The 26,129-nt window shown below is 39.1% G+C and overlaps 1 protein-coding gene across 1 annotated transcript in view; it reads left to right on the top strand.

The window, feature by feature from the left end:
* The window catches only part of taf3 (TAF3 RNA polymerase II, TATA box binding protein (TBP)-associated facto), an 83,749-nt gene extending 62,889 nt beyond the window's left edge, over nucleotides 1-20,860 (top strand). The window contains exons 3-7 of the mRNA XM_036577256.1: nucleotides 2,245-3,992; nucleotides 13,271-13,347; nucleotides 16,966-17,194; nucleotides 17,546-17,652; nucleotides 20,282-20,860. Coding sequence (XP_036433149.1) covers nucleotides 2,245-3,992; nucleotides 13,271-13,347; nucleotides 16,966-17,194; nucleotides 17,546-17,652; nucleotides 20,282-20,396 — 2,276 coding nt within the window. The 3' untranslated portion in view covers nucleotides 20,397-20,860. The remainder of the gene's footprint in view (nucleotides 1-2,244; nucleotides 3,993-13,270; nucleotides 13,348-16,965; nucleotides 17,195-17,545; nucleotides 17,653-20,281) is intronic.
* Nucleotides 20,861-26,129: the final 5,269 nt, after the last annotated feature.

The following is a 26,129-nucleotide window of genomic DNA, read 5'->3' as shown; positions in this document are numbered from 1 at the left end:
TAAATAAAAATTCTTATTACGGCGCGGTGGCGGCAGCGGCGGGGTAATCACGGCTCCACAAAGCGCGCGGTGATTAACGATAGCAATTTATTGTGCGAGGGAGGCTTCTCGCAGAGAGAGTGCGAGGAGGAGCAGAGACATCATCTTTATCATAATTCATATCATAAATAACCGGGCTCGGCCAATCAGAGAGGGGCCGACGTGTCATTCCCCAAATAACCTTTGATAACTATTACCATAGCAGTCGGCAATGGAAGAAAAAGCCCAAAGTCACAATGTTATCTTATCCCCATTCGCCGCCTATAGAATACAACAGTATTACCATATAGATTACACTATTTATAATGGAGGGTGTCAGAGGAGAATGCCTGCGCTGCCTGTCCTCCGTTGTGGCTCTGAGGGGGCAGGAGGCTGTCACACGGCCGCTTAACCAGTATCACAGCAACCACGGCATGCAGCTGGAGTATGTGTGTGTGTGTGTGTGTGTGTGTGTGTGTGTGTGTGTGTGTGTGTGTGTAGGGGAAATATTAGAAAACTTTGATTTTTGCCTGAGTTTACACTTACAATACGTTGTCCCAGCTAGAGCATGTTCATAGATATTACTGTGAAAAAGTCAGAGACCAGCCTTTATTTACTTAATTACCAGCCCAAATTGCCAGTTATTCATTTTTCAGCATCAGTTAAAAAACAGAAAACACATGTTTTTACAAATTAATTACACCGAAGCTGTTGAGGCAAATATATCATATTTTTCAGTTTTTAGTTTGTTCACCCTTTATGATAGCTTTCATTCTTTCCAGCATACTTGCTTTCAGTTTTTCCAAATCTTTTTTTTTTTTATTTGTCAATGAATGCTACATTCCTCTCAGACTCATAGTGTTGAGTTGTCTTCTCACAGTGGAAGGATGGACAGAACCACCTGTGGATTGATTCAGGTCTGAAGCAAGAGTGGAGCTTGATTTTCTCCTCTCTCTCAAAGATGAAAGCTTTAAGTGCTGTTTATCTGATCATGACCGTTTTGGTGATCTGTTAGGTCATAGTTTTTATTTCTGTTTTTTCAGTATCTTAATACATTTAACTTTGACTTTCTCTCTCTTACTCAAGTGTATATGTATAAATAATATATACATATATATGTGTGTGTGTGTGTGTGTGCGTGCACGCACAAACCTTGTTCTCTGTTGTTCTGCTGTGTAATCAGGTGTGAATGGTTTTGATCTGCTGCTCTGATATCTGTCGTCTATTCCAATAATATTGCTCTCCTTCTGTGAGCCTCTCTCACTCTCTCTCTGTGTCTCGCTCTCTGTCTCTCCCCCTCACCTCACTATCTCTTTCCATGTATACAGTAAATAGTGTAACGATTCATTAGCTGAATCATTGCATCGATTACAATTTCCCGCCTACGTCGGCCCTCTGGGGCAGTATCACTTTTAATTGCTCTTGCTTTGGCCCTGAATCGGTTTTAAATGGTTTGGATTAAATGAATCACCTTTTTTCCATGACAAACACGCCAGTATTAAAATGTGTTTAGAGAACCACAAGCACAATATGCTGACAGAAACAGGTCTTTGTATATTTTGGGTTGGCATCTACTCACTTTTGACTTTGGTCAAATTTGAAAGTTTTGTTTTTTGACTTGTAACAATAATGGAACCTTTTAGGTGCTATGTAGAAATAGACCACATACAACAGATTTTCTGTCATAAAGAACCACTTAACCATATAAAGAACTGTTTATGCATTCATTATGAAACCCTTTTTAAGGGTGATGTAAACCTGTCTCACAATAAATCACACATTTACAGAAGTGGGAATATGTGACTATCATATTCTAACTACGATGCCCATTTCAGAATGAATAGTACTCAGATACAGCAATGAGAAAATGTTTTGACTTCTTAGGCATAAAAAATGAGAACACAAAGTTTTTGTTTCTTCATTTGGTTGATTTAGTGAACAACTAGTTGACCTATGGAACACTAACTCGCATAACTTGCACCGGACACCTTAAATTTTACTTATCTTTTACTTATTTACTTATCTTTTTGTTTTAACTATTTCTATATGTAAAGCACCACTGAGATATCGTTTTGCTGAAAGTGAAATATCAGCTGGTTTTCTATAGCTATTCTCTTCAGTTCTTCTTTTCACACACTTTAACATGTTTAATGATTATAAAATTATACACGACTCACACCCAACCCTAATTATGACATGCTTTGTTTTTCTCTCTCTTTCTCTCAGATGAAGAGGAGGAAGAACAGGTCCCTGCTGACATGGGTACATCTGCTGAGGCCATGCAGGTGTCTCTGGGCGAGGAAGAGGATGGCGAGGATGAAGAAAATGATGAGAACTGGCTGGGCCAGCGCAGGTCGGATAGCCCCAGGCCCGAGGGTCTTTTGCCTGCTGCTAAGAGGCCTCGTTTGGGCACCAAACCCGGCTCCAGTCCTGAATGGAGCTTTGAGCCGAGGGAACCTCTCAGTTCACTGAACGCCCAGCACATGCCTCGCTCTCCTTCGCCACCGCTGTCCATTGAGCCGGCCCGGCCCACTGTGGCCCCTCCCACGCCGGGCCACAAGCCCAAAATCCCCTCACTCTCTCCAGCTCGCCAGAAGAACAAATCACCCAAAAGAGGGGGTGGCTCTGCCTCTTCCGGTGTATCTGCCCGCCCTCTGGCCTTGACTCCACCCAAGAGCGCTCAGAAGGCAGGGAAAAGGTCGCCTGGGCGACCCCGAAGCCCTCGGAGCCCACGACCAGGACCAGCCAACTTGGTGCCGGCCCAGTTTGGAAGGGGCTGGGCAGGGCCTCATGCTGAAGTGGTTGCTAATGATGGCCAGTTCAAAGGTCACGACGCTAAAGAGGAGGCTATCGAGGATTCCATCACCGCAGTGATAGAACGAGTACGTAAAGACGAAGCAGGCCCAGTTGACCCGTTTGCGTATGATTCGGGCTCGGACAGTGATGGGCTTCCAAGCCCCCCAAAAATAGGACCCAAACACATGCAAGGCCTCAGCACACCCAAACAGCCACTTGCTCCCAGCAAACACGCTCATATTCTCGGTGCTAAACAGCTAGCCACACCACTAGCGCCTTCGTTACCCGCCCCGAACCGCTGGACTATGGACGACTCCATAGACGAGGTCATCCGAAAGGCCAATCAGAGCCAACCTGTGGCTTCCCACTCGCCATCGGAGCCCGCGTACTTCTCCTCGCCCTCAGAATCCCCTCCCACGCCGCAACCCCCACTAAAACCGCTCCAGGAACGTAAAGATCCGACCGCCACCCCCACCCTCCTGAAGAAGAAGCTCAAGAAGGACGTCAAGACCAAGCTGAAGAAAAAAGAGAAGGAGCGGCTGAAGGAGAAGGGCAAAGACAAGGGCAAAAACAAGGAGAAAAACAAAGAGAAGAAGAGAGAGAAAGAGCGAACAGGGCAGACGGAGGAGAACAAGATGCCCTGGCCTGAGTTATCGCTAAGTGTGGACGAAAGGAGAGACAACGCCAGCGGCGGCGGCAAGAAAGAGAAGGACAAGCACAAGGACAAGAAGAAAGATAAAGAGAAGAGCAAAAAGGACAAAGAGAAGAGAGACAAGGGCAAGGAGCGAGGGAAGGAGGAGAGGAAGTTGTCTCTAGGGGCCAAAGAAGCCGCAGTCGCAGTCCCTGCCGCATCACTTCCTCTGTTCAGCCCTTCTTCATGCCTGCGCATCCCCTCAATGCTTCCTCCTCTGCAGCCGATCCTACCCGAAAAACTGTTCCACCCCAAGGAGACCAAGAGCAAGGAGAAGGACAAGAAGAAAGACAAGAAGGAAAAGAAGAAAAAAAAGGACAAAGAGAAAGAGCGTGAAAAGGAGCGGGAGAAGGACAGGGAGAAGGAGCGGGCCCGTGAGAAAGAGAGAGACAAAGAGGAGAAGAAGAAAGAGAAGGAGAAGGAGAAGAAGGAAAAAGCAAAAGAAAAGGAAAAAGAGAAGCCTAAACTGGAGAAGCCGGCTGTAATGGTAAGACCTGGATGACTACACGTTAAACCCCAGATCACAAAGTCCCTGACCAGAGTGTTACTCATGGATAGGGCAGCCAAAAGGGCCTGTGGTGAATTCTTCCATTACACACTGCAACAGTTTGCATAAAGCATTTATAAGACCTTCCCTTTATAAGACACGCAAGTGCTAGAGCTGCACAATATCAGACAAAATACTATAGTTACCCATTGCAATTGCAGCCTATAGAAGAGATATTGCTGTCATTTTGCTATACCATTTTAAATGTAATTACATAATAAATTACATGTAAATGCATAATTAATCACATTTACATTTAATTTACGTTCCGTATTAGATTTGGCTTTTTCTTCCGACTTCAATGACAGAAACATGGCGTAAATGTACAGTAAGTGAAAATGCAAAGCATGGCTTTTGCTGTATGCGCACCAGTAGTTTTTCACCAAATTCAAATCATAATAAAACATATTCCCTAATTCTTACAAATACAAACCTGCTGTGGGTTGAAAGTTTAGAATCTACATTTTCTACTGAATTTCTCTACTTGCTTCAGTGAGCTATGAGTGAGAAATGATAAGTATAAATTAAAACCTTACTGGCGATAACTAATCTCAAACGGTCAAAAAGACATTTTTGAAGCCTTAACATTTTTGACCAAATGTTTGATGAACCATCATCATTTATTAAAACCTCCTCAGAAACGCATATGGTGCTTCTGAGATGCAAGATGATGATAATAAAAGCAGCTCCAGTTCTTTAAAATCAGAACACACAAGAGCAAATAAGTAAAATGTATTTCAAATGTGTCAATTAAATATATCAAAAAGTTTCAAATAGTAAGTTGAATAAAATAGTAAAATCAAATAGTAAATTGAATACTTACAGTAAACAAAACAAAAAAGGAGGGACGGTACAAGGATTGTGCAATCTTTAAGTGTAAATCCATTAATACAATTATTCAAGCTAATATTAATTGAATAATAAAGAACTTAATTAATAAAAAACTTAATACAAGCCTTATGTGCTGTTGTGTAGTGGAATTTGTATTATTTTTCCTTCTTTGACGTCTTAAACGGTATGTAAAAAGCATTGAATTTGAATTAAATTTGAATTAAATATTTTGAGTAAAATCATGTAGTAAACTAAATGACAGTAGTCATTAAAGTTGAGAAATAAAAGCAGAACACAAAAGAGCAAATAAAATAGAATTAAATAAGACAAATAAAAACAATTATTAGAAAATATAAAATTAAAACCAAGTAAAATGAATTTATAGTAGTGTTTAAAATAATCTAAAATAAAAAGATGTTTTTAGCTGTTTCATAAAAATGTGCTTAATGCTCATTTGCACATTGTAGCCTTCTATGATATCCATATTGCAAAGGCCAGTATCGTAATGATAATGATTAACGATCAATATATCGTGCAGCCCTAACAAGAACAATCACTGTGGTGAGCAAATATGGTGTTTGCGGCCACAGACACAGTGAGATCCTGTGTGTGTGTGTGTGTGTGTGTGTGTGTGTACTTTTTGAGATCATAGGTAGATTACAGAATGACATTTACATTTTTCATCTTTGGCGTCGAGTTCGTCCCTTGAATCCTGCTGCTTCCCTCATACGGACAAACACGCACAAACGCGCGGCAAACAGACACACATAGCTGTCAATCTGTGTGCAAATCAAACAAGGGATAATACTCACACCTCAGAGCCTCTGTTTACCCAATCCACAGACCATTTTAGTGTGTGTGTCTTTGTGTGAGTCAACGATAGAGAAAGATTGTGTTAATTCCTCTTCAGCAAACTCGTCCTCTAATGTCTTTTCACAATCCAGCACGGCAGATAATGCATGTACATCACATAAGATCTTTCAGGATTGATTTACACAGCTAAGTGTAGAATTCCTCTTTCTCTCTCTCTCTTTTTCTCCCTCAATAATTCACCCTTCTCTCTGACCCCCTCTCTTTCTCTCGCTCTCCCTTTTTCCTTCCTCTCCCCTCTCATGCTGCCACTGCTAGATGGGATACAGAAAGAGATTTTTTTTTTCTTTCTATCTCCCTCTCTCTCGCTCTTTCTCCTCTGCTTAAATCTCTTGATCACTTTAATTTTTTGCAAGGCTGCTTTGCTGGCGTCCTGGATGAAGAAGAAGGAGTGAGAGAAAAGAGAGTGTGGCAGGGAAGAGAAAAGAAGGAGTGTTGAGTTAGGGGCGGTTTATCAGTAGCTGCCCTGAGGTATGTGTGGAAAGGACTTAAATCCGCAGAGATTAGCAGAAAAATGCCGTCCGTAGCAGTAAGGGGCTTACGCCACTGGTTGTATTAGTTCAGGTGAAAAGAGTATTGCGTTTACATAAAAACTGGACAAATCCAGGCACAATGCCTCCACCGTGGGGCCACACAGGAAGTCTGCTATCTCTGGACCTCCACCTCGCTGCGTCCAGAGCAGCTTTCGGACAACCACCTTCTACTACTACTGCCGCAAAAACACGCCGCACTTCTCCTAGAGAGAGAGGGAAGGGACGGAGAAAGAGAGAAAGAGATGCAGAATACAATTCCAAAAATAGCACAATAAGAGAGTTCTTTGGAGTGATAACAGAGGAAGAACCTTGGCTCTTTGAAGAACCATTTTAATAAGTGAATGTGTGAGAGGAACCTGTTTAAAGCCATAGTGTAAAGGCTCTATACAGGTTTCATACATCCAAGTGACCACTTAGGAACCTTTATATTTAAGAGTGAACCTTCACATTATGTGGAGGTTCTTCATATTCACACTTCTCATGTACAAAAAATTGCCCATTTCATTGAATTAAAAGTGGTTCTCCCAAGGCATCGCTCTCACAAACCCCTTTTTATAGATTTGATGCTACTTGAAAACTTGACATCATGCTTGAAACACAGCAAAACAGGAGAAGTCCCTGCTAGCATGCTAATGCCATTTGTAGCCAAGGCTTTTAAAATGATGAATTCACAAATGCCAGGTGCAGAGTAGGATCTCTGTTGAGGAAATGTTTTAATTAAAACTGCATAATTCTGACGGAAACTGCCAACTAATAACTGATACATTGAGAAGTTTATTTATTCATTTATTTATTTATTTTGAGAAATTTGTATTGGCTAATCCTGAACTCCTCTCTTGCAGTGTGTAAATAAGTCCTCAGATCGCTAAGTCTTTTATTATGAACTTTGAGCCTCCTGACCAATTCTCACACAGAGAGACAGTGTTTGGGTATTTGGATAAATCAGAAGCCTTCATTTGATCCATCAGACACAAATTAGTTTAGTTAAAAATAATGCAGGCTTGTCTTTAAGCGTTGTCACATTAAGTGTTCACTGGTATGGTTGTACCGAATTGTGTGGTATGTTGTTAAGTCAGCTGTATGAATCAGTCTGCTCACGATAGGGTGTTTTGTCCACATCGTGCAGCTGTAACGCAGAGCATTCGTGCTGGAGGGAGACCAAAGCAAGGAGAAAGACAGAGAGAGTGCGAGAGGGCCGGGAAGAAAGAGAGTAGAGAGATGAATGTGCCTCAGAAGAGCCGTGTGGAATGGCCATCGTCTGTTCCCCTTATCTAGATCATTAACTTCAAGCCACAATCACGAATTTCAGAACAACAAAGTGGTGCGCCTGGCGATTCAGTCTCTAAAACGCTACAGAAAGACACTGAGAGTTTGTTTCTTTCCTAAAAGAGATAAACACATCTCTGCATGCAATAAACTGTGTCAGAAATACCCAGATTTAAATGGGCTGCATAGCAAAAGACAAAAAAACTGAACTTGCCATTGCTGTTGTAGGAAAACATGGTCTCTGAAAGGGTAACTTGATAGGAAAAAGAAAAATTGTTTTTAACTTTTATGTACATTAATGTGACAAGACAAGCAATTTTGGAACATTTTCTATTCAGTCATCAAGAAATGTTCACAAGGGAACATGCTAATTTGCCGTGTATTGGTAGACAGTTTTATTTAGAAGAAGTGTCCCTAAGTTATCTGAAATCTTTAGCTTCTCAGTTTGTTCCAAACAAAACTGTTTTGCAAATTTCTCATGATGACTTTAGGTGCCTTTTTCAATATTCACCTCCAAGCTGCAACCAGAAAATTAGATTGCAAGGAGTTTGGCTCTGAATCCCCCACGAGTCCACTGTTTCCAAAATGTCCATTGCTCATTTTTCCTTTGTTGATCTTTTCATTGTGTCACATGAAAGCATTTCCTAGGTTAAGTTTACATATAGTGATGGATGATATGAGAATATGCTATTGTTGTCACCCTAAATTACATCACATAAACTTTTTCTGAGCACGTTATAGGTGTCATCAGGACTTCCACAACTCTAAATAACTACTTATCCTAAGAAGTTTCAAAGAGACTCCCAAGTGGCGTAGCTAAGCTTTTATTCTATCGATGATACATTGCATTGGTGATACACTGCAACGTAGTGCTGTGCAGTGTGTGAAACGTTAGAGGGAAAAAAGCTTTATCCTAGTTTCTGATATTTTTAAAATGTGGCTTGTGCATTGTCACTTTTAATTGATTTTCATATTTAGTCTTGAGGAACTTTGAAAAGTCCTTTAAAGGTAATAGAGCACAAGTGCATTCAGTGGCTTTGTTCAATATTCTATAGATTTCGTAGTTTTGTCCTGTGGGAACGTTTCTTTCTTTTTTTCTTTTTTTTTGATTCAGGTTTAGCCTTGAAACCTGAGAAGAGTCTCTTCATTCTCTCTAATCTTCACTCTGATTGAACACCCTTTCTTGGCTTCTAAACGGCACAAAGAGGACCTTGTGTTAAGTTGTATTGTGTTATAACTCATTATTCTCTTGTAAAAAAAAAATTAAGAGTTTGATCTTTTTTTTTTGGCTGTTATCAATTCTTTAGTTACTGGCTCTAAAGAGTGACTCTGGTTGCGGGGTCACGCTGGCTACAGCACTTTACATCCATTTAGGAGCTGATTAATCAATTTGTGCACGCCTGTACCTTTTTCAACGTACCTCAGCTAGGTGTGTGTGATCAAATAAAGAGCGAGCGTGTGAATAAGAAGGGCTCATCGCGATACAGTGTGGGTTAAGTAGTGCGGGGCACTTTTGGGGAGAAAGACATCGCGCCCACCTCCTCAACCACTTAAAGACTAATTAACATAAGCAGATAGCACTATCTGAACCTGCCATTGTGGGTGACCCTGAACGTGTGTGCTTACACACACACATAGGTCTTATCGTGCAGGTACAGGGCCTCAACTCTTTCCTTTGGGAGGCCGAGAAGTGTGTGTGTTAGAGTCTGGTGAAGTACAGGAGTGCATGTATGAAGAGTGCATGGTCCCCTAAGGCTCCTCAAAGAAGTGTCAATGCCTTCAAGTGAAAGTGAGCATAGCTGCAATCCTATCGCAATCTGAAATGAGTCCTACCTAAAATCTCCACTTTGCCATTTGAACCTTATGAGTTGTTTGCTCTTTTTGCTTTATTTTTGCTTTGATTGTTTATTAGACCAGTTATGGGATTATTGCACACACATTTTAATATAAATAAAATTGGAGGCAGACCAATAATTTTACCGAATTGGTTCAAAGTCAGAGTTGAAAACCATTTCAGACTTTTAATAAGAACTTTTTAAAAACAACATAGAAAAAATGCACAAAAATATGTTATTTTCATAACTATAAATTAAGGGGTTAGGGTTTGGGACAGACACTTCCCAATAGAAAGTACACTGTAAATTATGATTTTATAAATATTTAAATAGATCATAAAATAATCCTTGTAAGTAAAATATCAGTTAGCCAATAACGTTGTAATATAGGGTGATATTGATAGTTTTATCGGGATCAGCAAAAACATCGCTGATAACATGCCAATAATTGCGTTTTCCTTTTTTAACCATATTTTTGTTTAACCAAATGGCAGCAGTGCAGGCTGAGTTGCTTAATTTGACCAATCAGAATCAAAGTTAAAATAATGAAAACATGTCTATTGTATACAGACTTAAAGCTGCACTATGTAAGTTATTTTATTAAAACAGAAAAAAGTAGCATTACTAAGTCAGGAGAAAAAAGCTGGCTAAAATATGGTGAGTGTGTGTATATGTCTGTTTGTCTGTCTGTCTGTCTGTCTGTCTGTGTCTGTGTGTGTCTGTGTGTCTGTGTGTCTGTGTGTCTGTGTGTGTGCTGCTGCAAGCCACCCTTTAAATAATAATTTTAAAGTCAGAGGTTTCTGGTCATATTTTGCAGGAGTTTTTCAAACCACATCATATGTCTTTATGTTTTAATGTCACACAAACAGGCTCAAACAGAAGATCCGGCCCAATGTTTAGGTCTGAAATGCAAAACCAACATTATATACTAATGAGGATATGATGACAATAGTACATAATTCACTTACATCCTCAGAAGACATACTGATACTCAATGCTGACTGAGTTCTCTTTGAATATTCTTTCAGTCATCCACTCCGGGAAGGGGTCTGAAGCACAACCGACACCACACTTTTCCACAAGAACACAAATATAGCTATTTTATTTATCAATACAAATGATCAGTGAACCTACATGTGTCTTCCAAGTTTCTGTGTGTGAATAGTGAATTGTGATGTAGCTTTTTAGTGGCATCAAAACCACTCTGACTTCCTTGATTTTAACAATTTAATTATGCACAAATTTTGAAAAATCAATGGAATTCCCCTTCAACAGTAGCGCATCATTTTATTAACCGATATCACAATAGGAAACATTTATACTGTCCCATCCCTTGAGTAAACCGTAGAATGCTGGAATCTTAAGCTCGTCCTTTCAGAGTCCTCGGTTAACTTAAGAAGTGGTGCTAATCAAATGAAGTACAAACTGTGGCTGAATCATTTATAGCAGTTTAGAATTGCAGCCCTTGTATAGCCCCAGCACAGTGTCACCTGTATATGGAAAGGAACTGGGTTGCTAGTTCTTTTCCACGTGTTTTGCTGAAATGGACATGCAACGCTTAGCCTTATAATGTCACATAAAGACGACTTGTTTGAGGAGATGTGATCTGAAGGAGCAGGAGAGAAAGAGAGAAGGAGGGCTGGTCTTTTTGTGGTTGTTTGCGTGTGTTGGAGATTTTTTTTTAGAGCCACACAGCAGGGTTAGCGTTGGCGCACGTTCGCTAATTCAGCGGCTAACACACCTTCTCACGGTCCTATTCTCTCAGAATGATGCAACCTGCCAGACATTTCCCTCCAATTCTGCTGATGCTCACTTTCTCTCCTTTCTGTTCTGAAAAAGAAGGGAGAGAGAGGGAGGGAGGGAGAGAGGCACTGTCAGAAAGGAAGGGGGGCATACAGAGAGACAGAGAAGGAGGGAATAGAGAGCGATCGACAGAAGGAAGAGCAGAGAGAAAGTGAGAGGGGGAGAGAGAGAGGGGGAAAGAGAGAAAACAGAGAGATCTACCGAAAAGATGGAGAAATAGAGGCACCGACAGAAATTAAGGGGAAGATACAGAGGGAGAGAAAAGGGTGGAATAGAGAAAGAAAGAGAGGAGGGGGTAATAGAGAGAGATCAACTGAAAGAAAGAGTGAAAGAGAAAAGGGGAAGAATAGAGAGACTAACTGAAAGGAAAGGGGTAGAGAGAGAATAGGGGAAACTGAAAGGAGAGAAAGAAGAGGGGACAGAGAGCTCAGCTGAAAGGAAGAAGAGAAAGAGCGAGGGAAAGGGGGGACTAAGGAAAGATCAACAGAAAAGAAAGGGAGAAACACCCACAGAAACAAATGGGGGAATACAGAGAGAGAGAGAGAGAGAGAGACTGACAGAAAGGAACTGAAAGAAAGAGAGAAAGCGCTGAAAAACGAGAAAGCTGAGCGACAGCTGAAAGAGAGATGGGGAAAGAGAGACACCGACAGAAATCAAGGGGAATACAGAGTGAGAGAGCAGAGAGAGAGAAAGGGATAGACGCTAACAGAAAGAAAGGGGGATGTACAGAGAGAGAAAGAGTAGGAGGAGGAGCTTACAAATCCCACAAAGGGGTTTTTGTAATAAATGCAGCAGAGCGACAATAAAAACAAAAACATTAAAAGAGAGAAAAGACGTGTTTCTGTGTTAAACAATTAGCGCAGCAGCTTTATGGCGGATGGTGCGGCGGAGAGAGAAAAGCAGCAGGCGAGCGTCAGGGCTTCTCCCTGCCACAAACACAAAGAGCTGCTCACTCGCGCTAAGCCTGAGCAAAACCCCCCCCCACCACAACCCCAACCCCACCAGAGACGCTCTCTACACCCTGCTCCTTCTCTCCTCTGCCAGCATCTCTCTCTCTCTCTCTCTTCCCCCATCCATGTATCCACTTCTATCCACTGCTATCCATCTATCCCTTCTATTATCTCATCCCTTTCCGTTGTTTTCTCAGGTTTTTACAGGCTCTTCACCCTCGTTTTGTTTTCTTTTCGTCATTCTCGTCTTTTCATCTTTCTGTTGGGATTGCTATCCACCTCTATATGCCCCCCCTCCCCAGTCTTGGCTGGTCTGGGTTATTGGCAGCATTAGAGGTGTGTGTGTGTGTGTGTGTGTGTGTATGAGTGTGTGTGTGTGTGTGTGTGTGTGTGTGTGTGGAGAGAGCTTCCTCTGTGCCATTGACACTGGTGTGAGCTGTATTGGATTAGCTCTATACCATGTTATGTCCGTGTGTATGTGGGTGTTTGCGAAAGAAAAATATTTGTCTTTTTCCTGCAGATTATTTTCTAAAATGCTTCTGATATTATTAAATGACACAAAACAATGCAGTAATATCATTCTCAATTTCTCTCTCCTTAACTCTCTCTTTATGTCTTTCTCCCTTTCTTTCTCTTTCATTTTCCCTCTTCCCATCCTTCTCTTTCTTTCTCTCTCCCTCTCCCTTTCTGTTCCTTTCTTTCTTTTTTTCTTTCTTTCTTTGTTTTTCTTTTTCTATTTTTCTCTTCATTCTTTTTCTCTCACTTTCTCTCCCTCTTTACTTCCTTCTTTCTCTCTACCTCCCCCTCTTTTTATTTTTTCTTTCTTTGTTTGTCATTCATCCTGTCCCTCTTTCTTTCTGTTTGCTTTCTCATTTTTTCTTGCTTTTTCTCATTGTCTTTTCTTCCTTCTCTGTATCCCTTGCTTTCTCTACTTCTGTCACTCATTGTCCTTCTCTCTCTCCCTCTCTCGACTTCATTTCTCTCTTTTCCACTCTTTTTTCTTCCTGTTTCTCTCTCTTTCCAACCTCCTTTCCCTTTCACTCTCTCTCTCTCTCTCCCGTTCTCTCACTTTCTTTCTTCTCTCTCTCTCTCTATCTCTCTCTCCCTCTCTCTCTCTCTGTCTTTCTCAGGTTGAACCTCCTGCAGTGCCTCAGTCTCCGGTCATTCCCAGACTAACGCTGAGAGTTGGAGCTGGACAGGACAAGATGTAAGACACACACACACACTCATATTCTCTTTCTCTTTCTCTTTCTCTCTCTCTCTCTCTCTCTCTCTCTCTCTCTCTCTCTCTGAAAGGTACTGGGCCGCTCTCTGTGTGGTCAGAGACTGTGTGTCTGCATGCAGGTGTGTGTTTCAGCCTTTAGGTCATGTGACTTGTCCCAGATGGCCTGAGTGTATGTGTGTGTGTGTGTGTGCGCACACCACACAGACACACACACACCCACACAAACACATACACACTCCTGTCCTGCTGCACACTCCTATCAATAGTCTCAGTGTTCACATCACTTAACCCCCCCACTTTAACGTACATGTAGACTCGTGGTAAGAGCGTAACAATACAAACTATCATACTGTATCATTCAGTACGAGCCTCTCAGTTCAGTACACACAGACATCAAACCGTGTGTTCAACAAACTGGGGCACATAAAATACTCCGTTTAATACTGATTATATTGTATGAAGTATAATAACAGTTCAACAAGCCAGCCCACAATGACAGCAGACCCTGCTTTCCTAAAATATGGCCTTTGTCTGCAAATTTTAGTGCACAATTTCTATTTATCTATATACTTATTTTCTTTATTTATAAGATTAAAAAATGAACTGTCATAACTTTTGTACAAGGTACATTTTCTGTTTTATTTTTCCAATATGGTAAATTTAGCAAATAAACAGTAATTGTGAGCTAAAATGTGCAGACATGTGTTTTCTGTATAGGATGTGTTCACTTAATTTCACTTAGAAATCAACAAAACACATTTGATCGGGGTGCCTAAACTTTTGCATATAGCTGTATGTTACATTGGGCTTAGCTGGCTAGTGTATTATTATAAAATAACTACTTTTCTTATGTTAAATGCTCTAATAAACTGAAAATGAAAACATTAGCAAATTGTCTCAAGGCACATTTCAGTCTCTCCTTAGTTTTGCTCTATCAAAAAATGTATCAAATTGAATTCTGAGTTTGGTGAATTGTTACGACCCTGGCTACAAAGGACGTTTGTGTGTGTGTGTTCAAACGTTGCTGGTATATTTGCTTTGAGTGTGTTTAGACTTTGCTTTAGTGTTCCTCCCTCATCCTCACTCTTCCACCACCATGCAAGACAGGAAACATTTGTGTGTGTGATTGTGAGTGTGTGTGTGTGTGTGTGACGACAGGAAGGCCTTTATTCGGCGAGTTTCTGAGAGCATGTATTATGTCTCTGATGTCAGCTCCCTCTATTGTGTTCTTTTCTTGCACCTGTACGCTGCTCTCAGAACATAATCAGCTGGCCTTTCAGTGTGTTTGTGTTTGACACTGACTGAGTTTATATGAGAACAAAGCCCTACATATTGTTTATGTTTTAAGGAGCTGTGTGGGTGTGTGTGCATGAGCATGTGTGTATACCTGGGTAGCGCAGCTGATAAATCAAGGCGTGTATAAATTAGGGTGTGAACCACTCACAATGATTCAATTCAGCAACAATTTTGTAGGAAATTAATTCGAGAATCACTAACGATTCGTTTGATTCAATTTCATTATTTTAAATTGATTCTGAATCAGCGAGTGATTAAATATGATTTATATTTGATTTAATTCAGTTGTTTTGGTATGATTCAGAATCACTGCATTGCTGTCAATTTGATGTGATTTGATTATTTGGGAATGATTCACAATCAGTGAATCATCAAAGTGTGATTTGATTTGATTATTTTGGGATGGTTCAGAATCACTGAATCACCATCATTTTAATATAATTTGATATGATTCTATTCAATTCAGTTATTAGTCTGAATGAGAGTCAGTGAATTGGCAACAATTTGATATGATTTGACAGGGTTTGATTAAATTAATTTGATATGATTCAGAATCAATCGAAAGATACATTAAAGAATGTGTCAGCATATCCTTAATGCAGCTTAATTTGTCTATAATTACACTGGACAAATTAAAGCCTTTAAATAAATTTAGCTATCATAAATTCAAGTTTATGTGTCCTAGATTTTAGAATATAGATGTTGTTTTATTTATGTTTTTATTTATTTATGTATTGTCCATTCATTTATCAGTTAATTTATTTTTTGAAAACATGATTTGGCTACTTTAGATCAGATGCATTTTTACATTATTTTATGTGTTACTTGTGCATTTTAAAGTATATTCTGCAAAGCTCTAACAGTGGCTTCATTGATGCACGAGGAAACACGGATGCCTGTGAACTTTGACCTGGTGGAGTCGTGAGGTCATTTCCTGAACAGCCCACACCTCACACCGTCTGAGGATGAGCTGTCATGGAAGTGTGTGTGAGAGAAAGTGTGTGTGTGCATGTACGTTAGAGGTGTCATTCAGATAAGGCATAAATAATGACTGTGCATGTGTCTGTAATCGGAGCTGGCCGTTTGACACGCCCCTCTCAGGGTCAAAACCACCGTGACCGGGGCTGCCCACTTTCTCTGGCCCTGTCAATCACACTGTTACCCTGCAACAGCGAGGGGTCAATCATTACTTTACACTCAGAGATGAATTTCCATCATTAAAGGCACAAACTGAACGAAGCGTTAGAACAATATTAAAGTCTATTAGAGTTCTTTACATGCACAATAAATAAGGGAATAAATCTCTGACTTTATTGAAGTTCATTTCAGTTACAGAAATGAATTAATATTTAAATACATATAATATGACTAAAATACATACAGTAATACATATGACACTGTATGGCAACTATTACACTCGTTAAAATCTGAGGACTATGATACAGAACAGCCATAAAGGTTATGGGTTTTTAGGAACTATTTCAGTGCAAAGTCCGATTTGTGTTCATTTTTGTTTATTTTGGTATTTTAAAAAGGATTGAATACACAAATAACTGTGAACACTGAAAGCTCAGTGTTGAGCTGAAGGGCTCATGTTAGCCATAACTAGCAAACAATAGTTATTCTATGTTATAAATAGATAAGTAGCTAACATTGTTGTGCCTAAAATATAATTTGATGGCTAGCTAGTATGAGTTATAACTATGTTATAATTAGCTAACTTTAGTTATGCTACATTTAATCTGTGTAGCTAGATAACATTAGTTTGGCTATGTTATAAATAGATAACTACCTAACGTTTCTAAGCTAAGAACTAGCTAATGTTAGGCTGTGTTATCACATTGTAAGTTTGGCTGTGTTGTATTACAGCTAGCTAACTTTAGTTTTGCTGCTATATTATAAATATATATGTAGCTATATTATAAATATCATAAATTTATTATAAATATTATTAATAGATAAGTAGCTTATGTTATAGCTCAATAATGTTAATGTTAGTTTTGCTGTATTATAACTAGATAACTGCCTAACTAGTTATACTGTTTAGTAAGTTTTATGCTTGATGTTTTATGTTAAATATGAGCACATTTTATTGAATGTTAATATAATGATATTCAGAACGATGCATCACAATTAACTGATGCACTTTTACACCCCAATAAGAAAACATCACACCGCGTGCATGTGGTGTATTCTCCTAGAATGTAATCTCTCTCTCTCTCTCTCTCTCTCTCTCTCTCTCTCTCTCTCTCTCTCTCTCTCCCCCTCTCTCCCTCTCTCTCACTCTTGCTCACTCTCTCTCAGTGTTATCAGTAAGGTATCGTCCGATTTGGAGCCCACTCCTCCTCCTCCACGGACTCCGGTGGCCCGAGCCGGTCCAGGTGCACGGGTGCGCTCTCTCCCACCGCTTCCTCCTCCCGCCCCGGCTCCAGTTGCCTCCCCACCCCCTCCGCCCCCAGTGCTCCAGCCCCAACCCAGCCAGGCCAAAGCCCGCGGCTGCAGCGTCGTCACAGAGACTGTCAGCGCATACGTGGTGAGGCTCACACGCATCATTACTATCACCTTCACACAGTGCTGTGTAGCATTTTACCTGCACATAGTTCTGAAACACTCATTTTCTTAATGCAGTGTTGTGTTTATCGTCACTGTTGTAACGGTGTAAACCTCGCATTCCTAACATCTTTTAGTGTATAAAAAAATTACTTAAAATTTCCAGTCTTCATGCCATGTATACACAATGTAAAGAGGAGCTGGCATTTTCAAATAGTCAAAATGGACTTGAGGTATTTAATAACAACAGTTTAAGTTTTGTTCATTTTCACCTGGACCGAATGATAGATAATTTTAATACTAATATTCAGCTGTGCATGTGTGTGTCTCACAGATTCGTGATGAGTGGGGTAATCAGATCTGGATCTGTCCTGGCTGCAACAAGCCCGATGATGGAAGTCCTATGATCGGTTGTGATGAGTGTGATGACTGGTACCACTGGTAAGAATCAGATTTGAACTTTCAAACTAACATCATCCACTCTCATCTACGAAAGTGCTGAAATATCCATTAAAGGCAGACTTCAGTGTTTTTCAGCCTCATCTCTGTCTGTATTATGCGGTTGATTACCAAAGACAGTGATTTAAATGTGTTTCCCTGTACGTGTTAAAAAGATTAAAAACCTGTTGACTCAGAACACACTTATAACTACAGAAGCACCAGTATGGGAATTCTGGGCCAAAGCTGATAGCCAGTATTTTTGCCAGTACTGGGCAAAAGAGACCACCTTTCATTTATTAACTTTCCAGTCAAAATAGCCATTAGAAATAAAAGTTATTCATTTTTCTGCATCAGGAAAAAAATGTAAGAAACATATTCAACAGAACATCATATTTTTCACTATTTAGAGTGTCCATGCTTTGCCTTTATTAAAGCTTCCATTCTTTTCAGGACACCTGCTTTCAGTTTTTCTAAGAAATCTGCAGGGATATTTTTCAACACCTCCAAAGTTCAGTCTTAGAAGTTGGTTGCATTTTCTGCTTCTCATGATGCAAGTAATCCCAAACACATTCAGTGATGTTGAGGTCTGAACACCAGCAGCTTCTTTGTTTGATTTGGAAATTTTCTTCTTCTTTCTATCTTTATTCATTTTTGTTGCTTTAAGTGCTGTTTATCTGATGGTGACAGTTTTGGTGGTCCACCTGGCACATTTGTTCAAAGTCTCTTTTTTTTGTATCTTATAATAATTTTTTGCAATTCTGGTTTTGAAAACTAATTTTTTCATTTATTTTAATTTGACTTCCCCCTTCTTTATGCAAGTGGATTGTCATATCTACTCTCCTTAGACATACCATTTATAAAATGAACTTGTAATTAATGGCCGTTTTGACTGGAAATTAAATGGGGTGGTCTCTAACTTCTGCACAGTTTAGTATATGTTGACACCAATATTTGCACATTGATACAATGCGGATGTAAGAGAGAGGAGTGCGCAAAACACTTACTAGAACATCATCTATTGCAGATTTGTAAGATTTCCATAAAACCTGTTTTCATGCAGCCTCCAGGTGGTCTCCAAGTTTAATTAGTTTTTTTTGTTTTTGATTGATCGACTGAATCTTTGAAACATTTCTGTGCACTTGTATCATTTGCTGAGACAGCGAGCAAGCAGATGTATACATCACACACGGTGGAGTGTAGGAGGCACCAAACACACAGCAAACGTAACGAACATCCCCCTTCCCCTGGCACATCCATAAAGACATATAGAATCATCTTTTCAGATGCATTTTGCTTTTCAAAGATCAGAAACACACTGGCTGTGTGTAACGATCAAAGCTGAATGATCTGGTAGTGAAAGACATAAAGGCATGGGGAATGTACTACAAAGCTGGATTCACTGGTTAGAAACCTACCTGCTTCAATTTAAGGTAGTTCTGAGCCTAAACCCTTGAGCTAAAACTAGCTTATTCAGGTTTACTCTGTGCTACTTTAAGCTGAGCAGCAGTTTAACTCCAGTAAGGTAAGATAGGTCATTGTTCAGTGTTTTGTCAACATTTGCAAATATGTTCAATGCAAATAAGCAAAGCAAATTTACACAAAGTCACTTTTATAAGAAAACCAGTTTTCCCCCGACCATTCGATAACATCAGCCACGTTTTACATTTTGTGAACCTTGTGTGGTGAATAGACCAATTGAAATGGTCCAGAATTACTGTAAAAAAAATCTTGTTACATAAAGAAACAAAGAGGCAACATCCTGTTTTTTCTTGTATTTATTTAAGCACTTTTCAGGTTTTATGTATGAAAAAATTGTTAGAATTCATGTTTTACATGAGCAGTTTCTAACCTCTCTTTTTCCCTTAGAATTAAACAGGCTGTTTTTTAATTGTGCCTTTAAGACTGATATACATAAACCTACTCTGTTCTTATTAACCAGTCTGTATTGTGCCTCACTTGAAAAGCACTCAGAGCTGAAACACTCCTTAGAACTTCACTATAAGTGGACAGAGCTAAATCGCTTGAGGCTGAATAGGATATATATCGCTGTTGTTGGAAGAAAACCTCGCATCTCCAAAATGGTAACTTTACAGGAGAAGGAAAAAACCTAATTTACTTTTAGTGTAAGTCAATGGAACCAGACTTTTTGTCCAAATCATTTTGGGCCATTTCTTTTGGTCCATTCTTCATGAAATTTACAGAGAATATAAAGGGTAAAAGCCTTTCAAATGATGTCAAAAACTGAAAAACAAGTAGGTACAAGGTTTTCTTTAACATATATATTTTGTCCAAAACAGGCAGCCTATTGTCCATATATGGACTGTATGGACAGTGTATGATTTTGAAATGTGAATAATGTTTACATAATATATTATTAGTATTTATTGATTTATTATTGATTTACTATATTATTGAAGTTCCATGATGAGTGGACTAACAGAAGTGATTCACAATAAACTGGAATAAAATCTCATTAATGTACAGTAAAGTTAAGAATGTTTTCTTCTTTGTGAAGTGACTGATGTGAAGAGACAAGGTTTTATAACAACGACAGCAAAATGTAGAGGAATCCAGTGAAATGAACCTAACAAAATATCTCTCTTTCTATTCCTTTCTTTTTCTCTTTCAGGCCGTGTGTAGGTATCATAACGGCCCCACCGGAGGACCAGTCCTGGTTCTGTGTGAAGTGCGCTGGCAAGAAAAAAGACAAAAAAACGAAAAAGAGGAAACGTAAAGCGCACTGATCATCAGCTCTCTCGCTCTCTCTCTCTCACTGTTTATACATTAATGCCTTATTTCAGTTCCAGCCCCTTTTCCCTTGTTTTTTTTCCCTTTGGATTTTGTTTCTTCCTCTCCTTTTAACTCAGTCACTGTAGTCATTTATGTATTTTTTAAATGAAATTTGCAGAAGTCTATGTTAATTTTTTTATGTGGATAATCCTACAGTACGTCTATACTGCTCTTTATACGGAAGCCAGCGGCTCTTCAGTAGGTATGCGCAAGTTTGTCAAGATGAAAACCCCCTGATACATCCTCTCATTGACGTTTTTTCAACCATGAGCTGACTCATCAGAATCACATCACTGAAAAAGAGAAAAAAAATGTCTGTACTATAATCTTCCTTTTTAATATTGTTGTTCTCATTTATTTAGATTGGAAGTGCAGTTTCCTTTTATTATGGATTTAATTAAAAGCTGTTTTTTCCATACTGTGTTGTCATTGTCTTCAGACATAGTGTATTTGCTGGAATGTGGGGGGAGATCCTCATTTTTAAACTGTAACTATTGCCTATAAAAAGTTTAAATTGCCGATAAAAAAGATCTGTATGATCATTTTAACAAAACTGCTTATCTTGAATTGATCACAAGTTTAGCCCATTATAACCTATTTTGGGTTATCGGCAGCAGCCATTTATGACTATAAACAGCCTGTGACGGTCTTACACTGACTTTCTGTCATTGAATAATAGTTTTATAATGAAGTGGGGGTGTCTGTTTTTTTTTTTCCCCTCAAATTGAACATTAATGATTACAAAAGCTCGAATGTTAGCAGAAAAGTAGATTTAGGACATTTCAAGAACATATTCTGGATTTGGTTTTGATCTTGAAAAACATGCACATGTAAATACACATATGGGTCTCAAAGCTGCCTTAAAACATCCATAAATACTTGAGTGTCATCTTGGACTCTACATGGCACAGCAAAAATCTTGTAGACTTCATGTTTCTTTTTTCAAGTTTTTTTTTAGCATTTCTTACCCCAATTCTCATTATCGCAACATGTCCACATATGTCTTTCTCATGACTGATATTTAGCATTTTTTCACTTTCTAATGAGTTTGTGTTACTTTTAACTGTTAAATCACTTTACTTCAGTGCTTTCATTGTAAATTGTAAGTATGTGAACCAAAACCTTGTGGCACAAGTAAAAAGAAAAACTTTGTCAATGTGTTGCTGTAGTGAGATTAAATTGCAGAACACTGTATTTTGCCAGTTATATATGTTTGTATACATAGCTTTAAATACTTACTATGACAAAAGTATACAACTTTTGAAAAGATAAGAAAAACATTATTTGCAGATTTATCTTCAAACCTTACTGTGTTACTACGGTAATGAGAATTTGGTCACCATTAACCAGGCATCACTGTTTGTATGTCTAAATAAAGAAAACAAAGTTTTAGTCAATTTAATTTTTTCACATTGGGATGGGTTATGAGAATAACCCATATATTGTTTAATAATATGAAAATATATTTACTAATTATTAGTTTCATTTGAAAATGTACTGTGGCTGTATAGAGCTCATCGGCCTAATCCACACATGCACCCTACTTAAACTACACTGACTGTTCCGACTTCACTTTAATCCTGAAGAAGCTGCTGTATATGCCAGACTATGCTGATTTACAGTGTCCACTGCCAGTTTACTGGAAATGACATATTCCGAAAGTTAAGTTCAAGATTCGTGCTCGAGAGAAAGAGAGAGTTCGTAAACTTTTCCACGTTGAATTGCAGGGTTTATGCACTAGGAACAAAACCCACGTTGGCCTTTAACTTATCTCCCCTGGAGTAAAATACCTCCCTTTGTGGCCGTGCCAGGGCCAATGTGTGTTTAAATTACATGCTGTACCTTTTAAGTGTTCCAGTCCACCTGATGCTCAACCTCTCCTATTTCCTCCACTATGTGACCAGTGATCACCACAGTGTGCCCGAGCCCTGCGCTGTTATCCGCACCGTAATACCTCATTAAATATCCCGAAGCTACCTGTCATTCCGGCTAATCGCATGCAGATGCAGAGGCCTAAATAAAACAGGCCCTTTAGTCGCAGTCCGATCATCGCTGTATGATAGCGCGTATCAAAGAGAAGCAAGCGTTTCATTTTTTGCATCGTTATTTGTTTCAAAGCGCATAGAGTCGTTTTCCCAGCATAGGGGAACAGTTTGCTCCAAGATAAGAAATGTCTTCCACATGCAGACGGGCAACCAGCACCGCTCGTTAAGGATACTGGAGAGATATAAAGTTCTGTGATCAGACCTGTGGGGACTGGGGTGCAGGATACACACACACACACACTTCCTTTGGGGTCATACACTTTTTATACCCAAGTACCTCTTCTGTCCTCCAATATATTGACAGTAGTGACAATTTAAGCTAATTTTGAGTAGAACTCAAAAGCGATAGCCAGTACAAGACTAGCAAGCACAGTTTTGAACAGTTGTATACACATAAAATCATAGTATTTTTTCATTAAAATACCAAAATTTGCTTAATTGCAGAAAATGTGTATTTCAGTATTGACAGTTCTTAGTGTTACACTCTGATTTTCAGACTTTAGACAGATTTCACACATTTACTTCAAAATTATGGGGTCTAACTGCTCACCATGTGGCCAAGAGGGACAGGCATGCAGTCTCACTTCCTGTTCTAAAATGCAGGGGTGTGGCTAAAATTAGGCTCCGCCCATGGACTAAAACTCTGTGTTTTGATAGTGACATTAGGTGGAACAACATTTCAGACTTAAAAATTAAAATCATGATGAAATCTAAATCTTTCAGCTTTATTTATAGAAATAAAAATGTCTTCTTAAAAAATTCAAGTGTGATTTTCACAAGTTAAAATTTAGGGGTTAGGGTTTGGGACAGACCCCGCCCCCAGTAGAAATTAACCTATCTCTATTATTGCACAGGGTTTATATAGATAAAATCCTTTTAAGTATCTAAGGTCTGGATACGTAATTGTTATTTTTAATTATTTTATATTGTGGGACCACAGTTTGATATCATTTGGTAAAATAGTCCATATACACACATGCATATGGATAATGTGGGAAACTGTTAGGCATCTAAACAAATTGTTTTAAAGCATTTGTCTCGTCAGTGGTAGAAACATTAAAAAGTAACATCTTGTGAGCTAGTCTGAGGAACACAGGCTTGGTTAACAGATTTCTTCTCAACAGTCCAGCTGCAGAATTGCTCAAATCCACCTATACCAAACCTATTTTAAATTAAAGAAGGGTTTATTAGTCAAACCAGGTACTGGATAGATAGTCATGGGTAACCACAAGTAATACTGGGCTTCCTTGATGAGAGGTTTGGAAATGTCTAAGTGAACAAATTGACAGTTATTTGTATGTTTGCACAGATTATATATACCCGCAGGAACCAAAAACAAATGGATTTGCTCTTTTAGTTGAAACATGGAACTTTGAAAAAAATGGAACATGGGGAAAAAAGGACTTTAGAAACTCAGGAACATTTTGTTGGTCCTTTAGGTTATTTTTTCAGGTTTTCCAAAAAAAGGGTGTTTTTGTCCAGAAAATGTGGACAAACACACACATGTTTATATTTCTTTAATCTTTGCATTCATGTTTTCATCATCCTGGGAATACTGGGTCCCAACAAAGAATTAAATACAAATGCACTTACACACATGCAGGCAATCAGGAAGGTTCAGGGTTGCACTGATAAACTTGAAAGTGAAGGCAAGCACACAAGCACACATTCAAAGATAAAGAATACAGTTTTAGGCAATAAAAGGGGATAAACATAACTCCCATGAAGGAGGTCACTATAAAGTTCTTTATAAAGTTTCATCCTTCTAAAAGCTAAATTCATGTGAACTATTACAGTCTATATACAGTTAAAGTTTTAGGCCTGAGGAACATTGTGTAACCTGTACACTGCATCCAAATCTGGAAGCTACAACAAAATGAGTCCTTATGTTTGAAAATCATTACGTGCCTGTTCTCTGATAACTACTACTGTTCAGCGCTATTTTCATCAACTAAGGATTCCCTACCAAATGCTTTGTTTTCCATGGGCTAAAAGCACCTCATAGACAACTTAAAAACTGAAAAACTTATTTTCATAAAATACTAGTGGGACAACATTTCAATAACAAATGTGAAGAAAAGTTTTTGTTTTGTTTTTTTAATGAATGAGCAGATTCTTGGCATGTTCATTTAACTAAAGTTTGGGATCAGTAGCCTCATTTAAAACAAAAGAACTGTATTATAAAAAGTTATCAAATAAGTAAACAATTGACCATACTCCTCCCAAATGCATTATTTTGTAGCAACTGTTGCTACGTTGAACAAGCTTTAAAGAATATTAGCATTAAATCCCCATCCAACATAAAGAGAAATAGTAGCTTAGTTTTTGTCAAAATCAAAATACGTACATTTAGAGTGTTATTCATTTGAAACAATATTTATTTATATTGGTTTCATGGTTTACAGTTAGTATACATTTTTGTTGTTGTATCATTTAATTAGGCTAACGTTAGTGTGTTAGCATAACGTTAGCATTGTTGTTTTCAACCTGCCCAGTTTTGGTTAGCTGCAACAACACAGTCCAGCTCAGCATAGCTTTTTAAACTGGACTCTTAACAGAATACAGAGAATCTAAACATACATTGCTACAAGTTCTCATTAAGCTGAATAGGATTTTCACAGCATTCTATAAAGCGTGCCCAACTACAGCAACAGCTGCTAGCACAGCAGGCATTTGTGGGCGGAGCATAGACAGACTGATCTGTTGAGGCATTGGCTGGGTCTGAAACATAAGGCTGTCTGCTCACACAGTGTTCTGAGGCAGGAAGGCAGCCAGTCATGTCCGAATCGGCTATCTGGATAAAACGCTGCCTGCTGAGGTTCCTTTGTTCGCTGATTTTTAAGTCAGTAAATGTTTCCCGAGACATTATAAATGAGGACACCGGTCACTGGTTGAAATACGAAAGGGAAAGATAGTAACGTTCAACATGGCGTCTGTTTGCGGAGAAAGCCCCGCCCCTCAATAAAAAAGCCAATCAGCTTGTTACAAGTGGGAGGAGTGCCACCAATACCCCTCCCCCCACGGAGATCTGCGCAGAAGCACAACTCGAAAAAGCGTTTTCGTGTGTTTCTGAGCCAAACGCCACACACTATTTATGCAAACAGACTTTCCTATATGGACTTCGATAATTGTTCAGTGTTGATGTGGTCAGGAAAAAATATCAGGACACCAGCACTGACACAGTGGAGGAGAGAGACTGTTTGTGTACAAATACTTTTTATTTTGGTTAAAAAAAATCACTATGCTAGCTCTTAAAATATTTTTAACTGGGTGTAAGATGCTAATGTCTAACGCTAGCAGCTAGTAGCAAGCTGTCGTATTTTGACATCGTCCTGACACGTCACTGCCTTCGAATCGTGCCTCAAATGTGAGTCGTACCTTCATCACAACGCTGCCTTTTAAGGCCCTGACTTATGGGACAACCCAGGCAACAACGCATAGAGACAGCTGCCTTCAGTTTCGGACACAAGGATGGTGTGAAACTTTTAGCACTATGCTATCTTAGCCTCTTCATGCTGTAAGACGCCACAACAAAATCATGTCTCAGAGAGAAAGAGCAGTCGAAACAAACGTGATGATGCAAATCAGTGGGACAGAGGTCAAGAGGGGAGAAGAGGTGAAACTGAGAAGGTCATAGTCCTC

This window comes from Colossoma macropomum, unplaced genomic scaffold (assembly GCF_904425465.1).
Source record: "Colossoma macropomum unplaced genomic scaffold, Colossoma_macropomum, whole genome shotgun sequence".
In the NCBI taxonomy this organism is placed as follows: Eukaryota; Metazoa; Chordata; class Actinopteri; order Characiformes; family Serrasalmidae; genus Colossoma; species Colossoma macropomum.
Note: the sequence above shows the minus strand (reverse complement) of the source record. Positions and strands in the feature narration are given on the sequence as shown.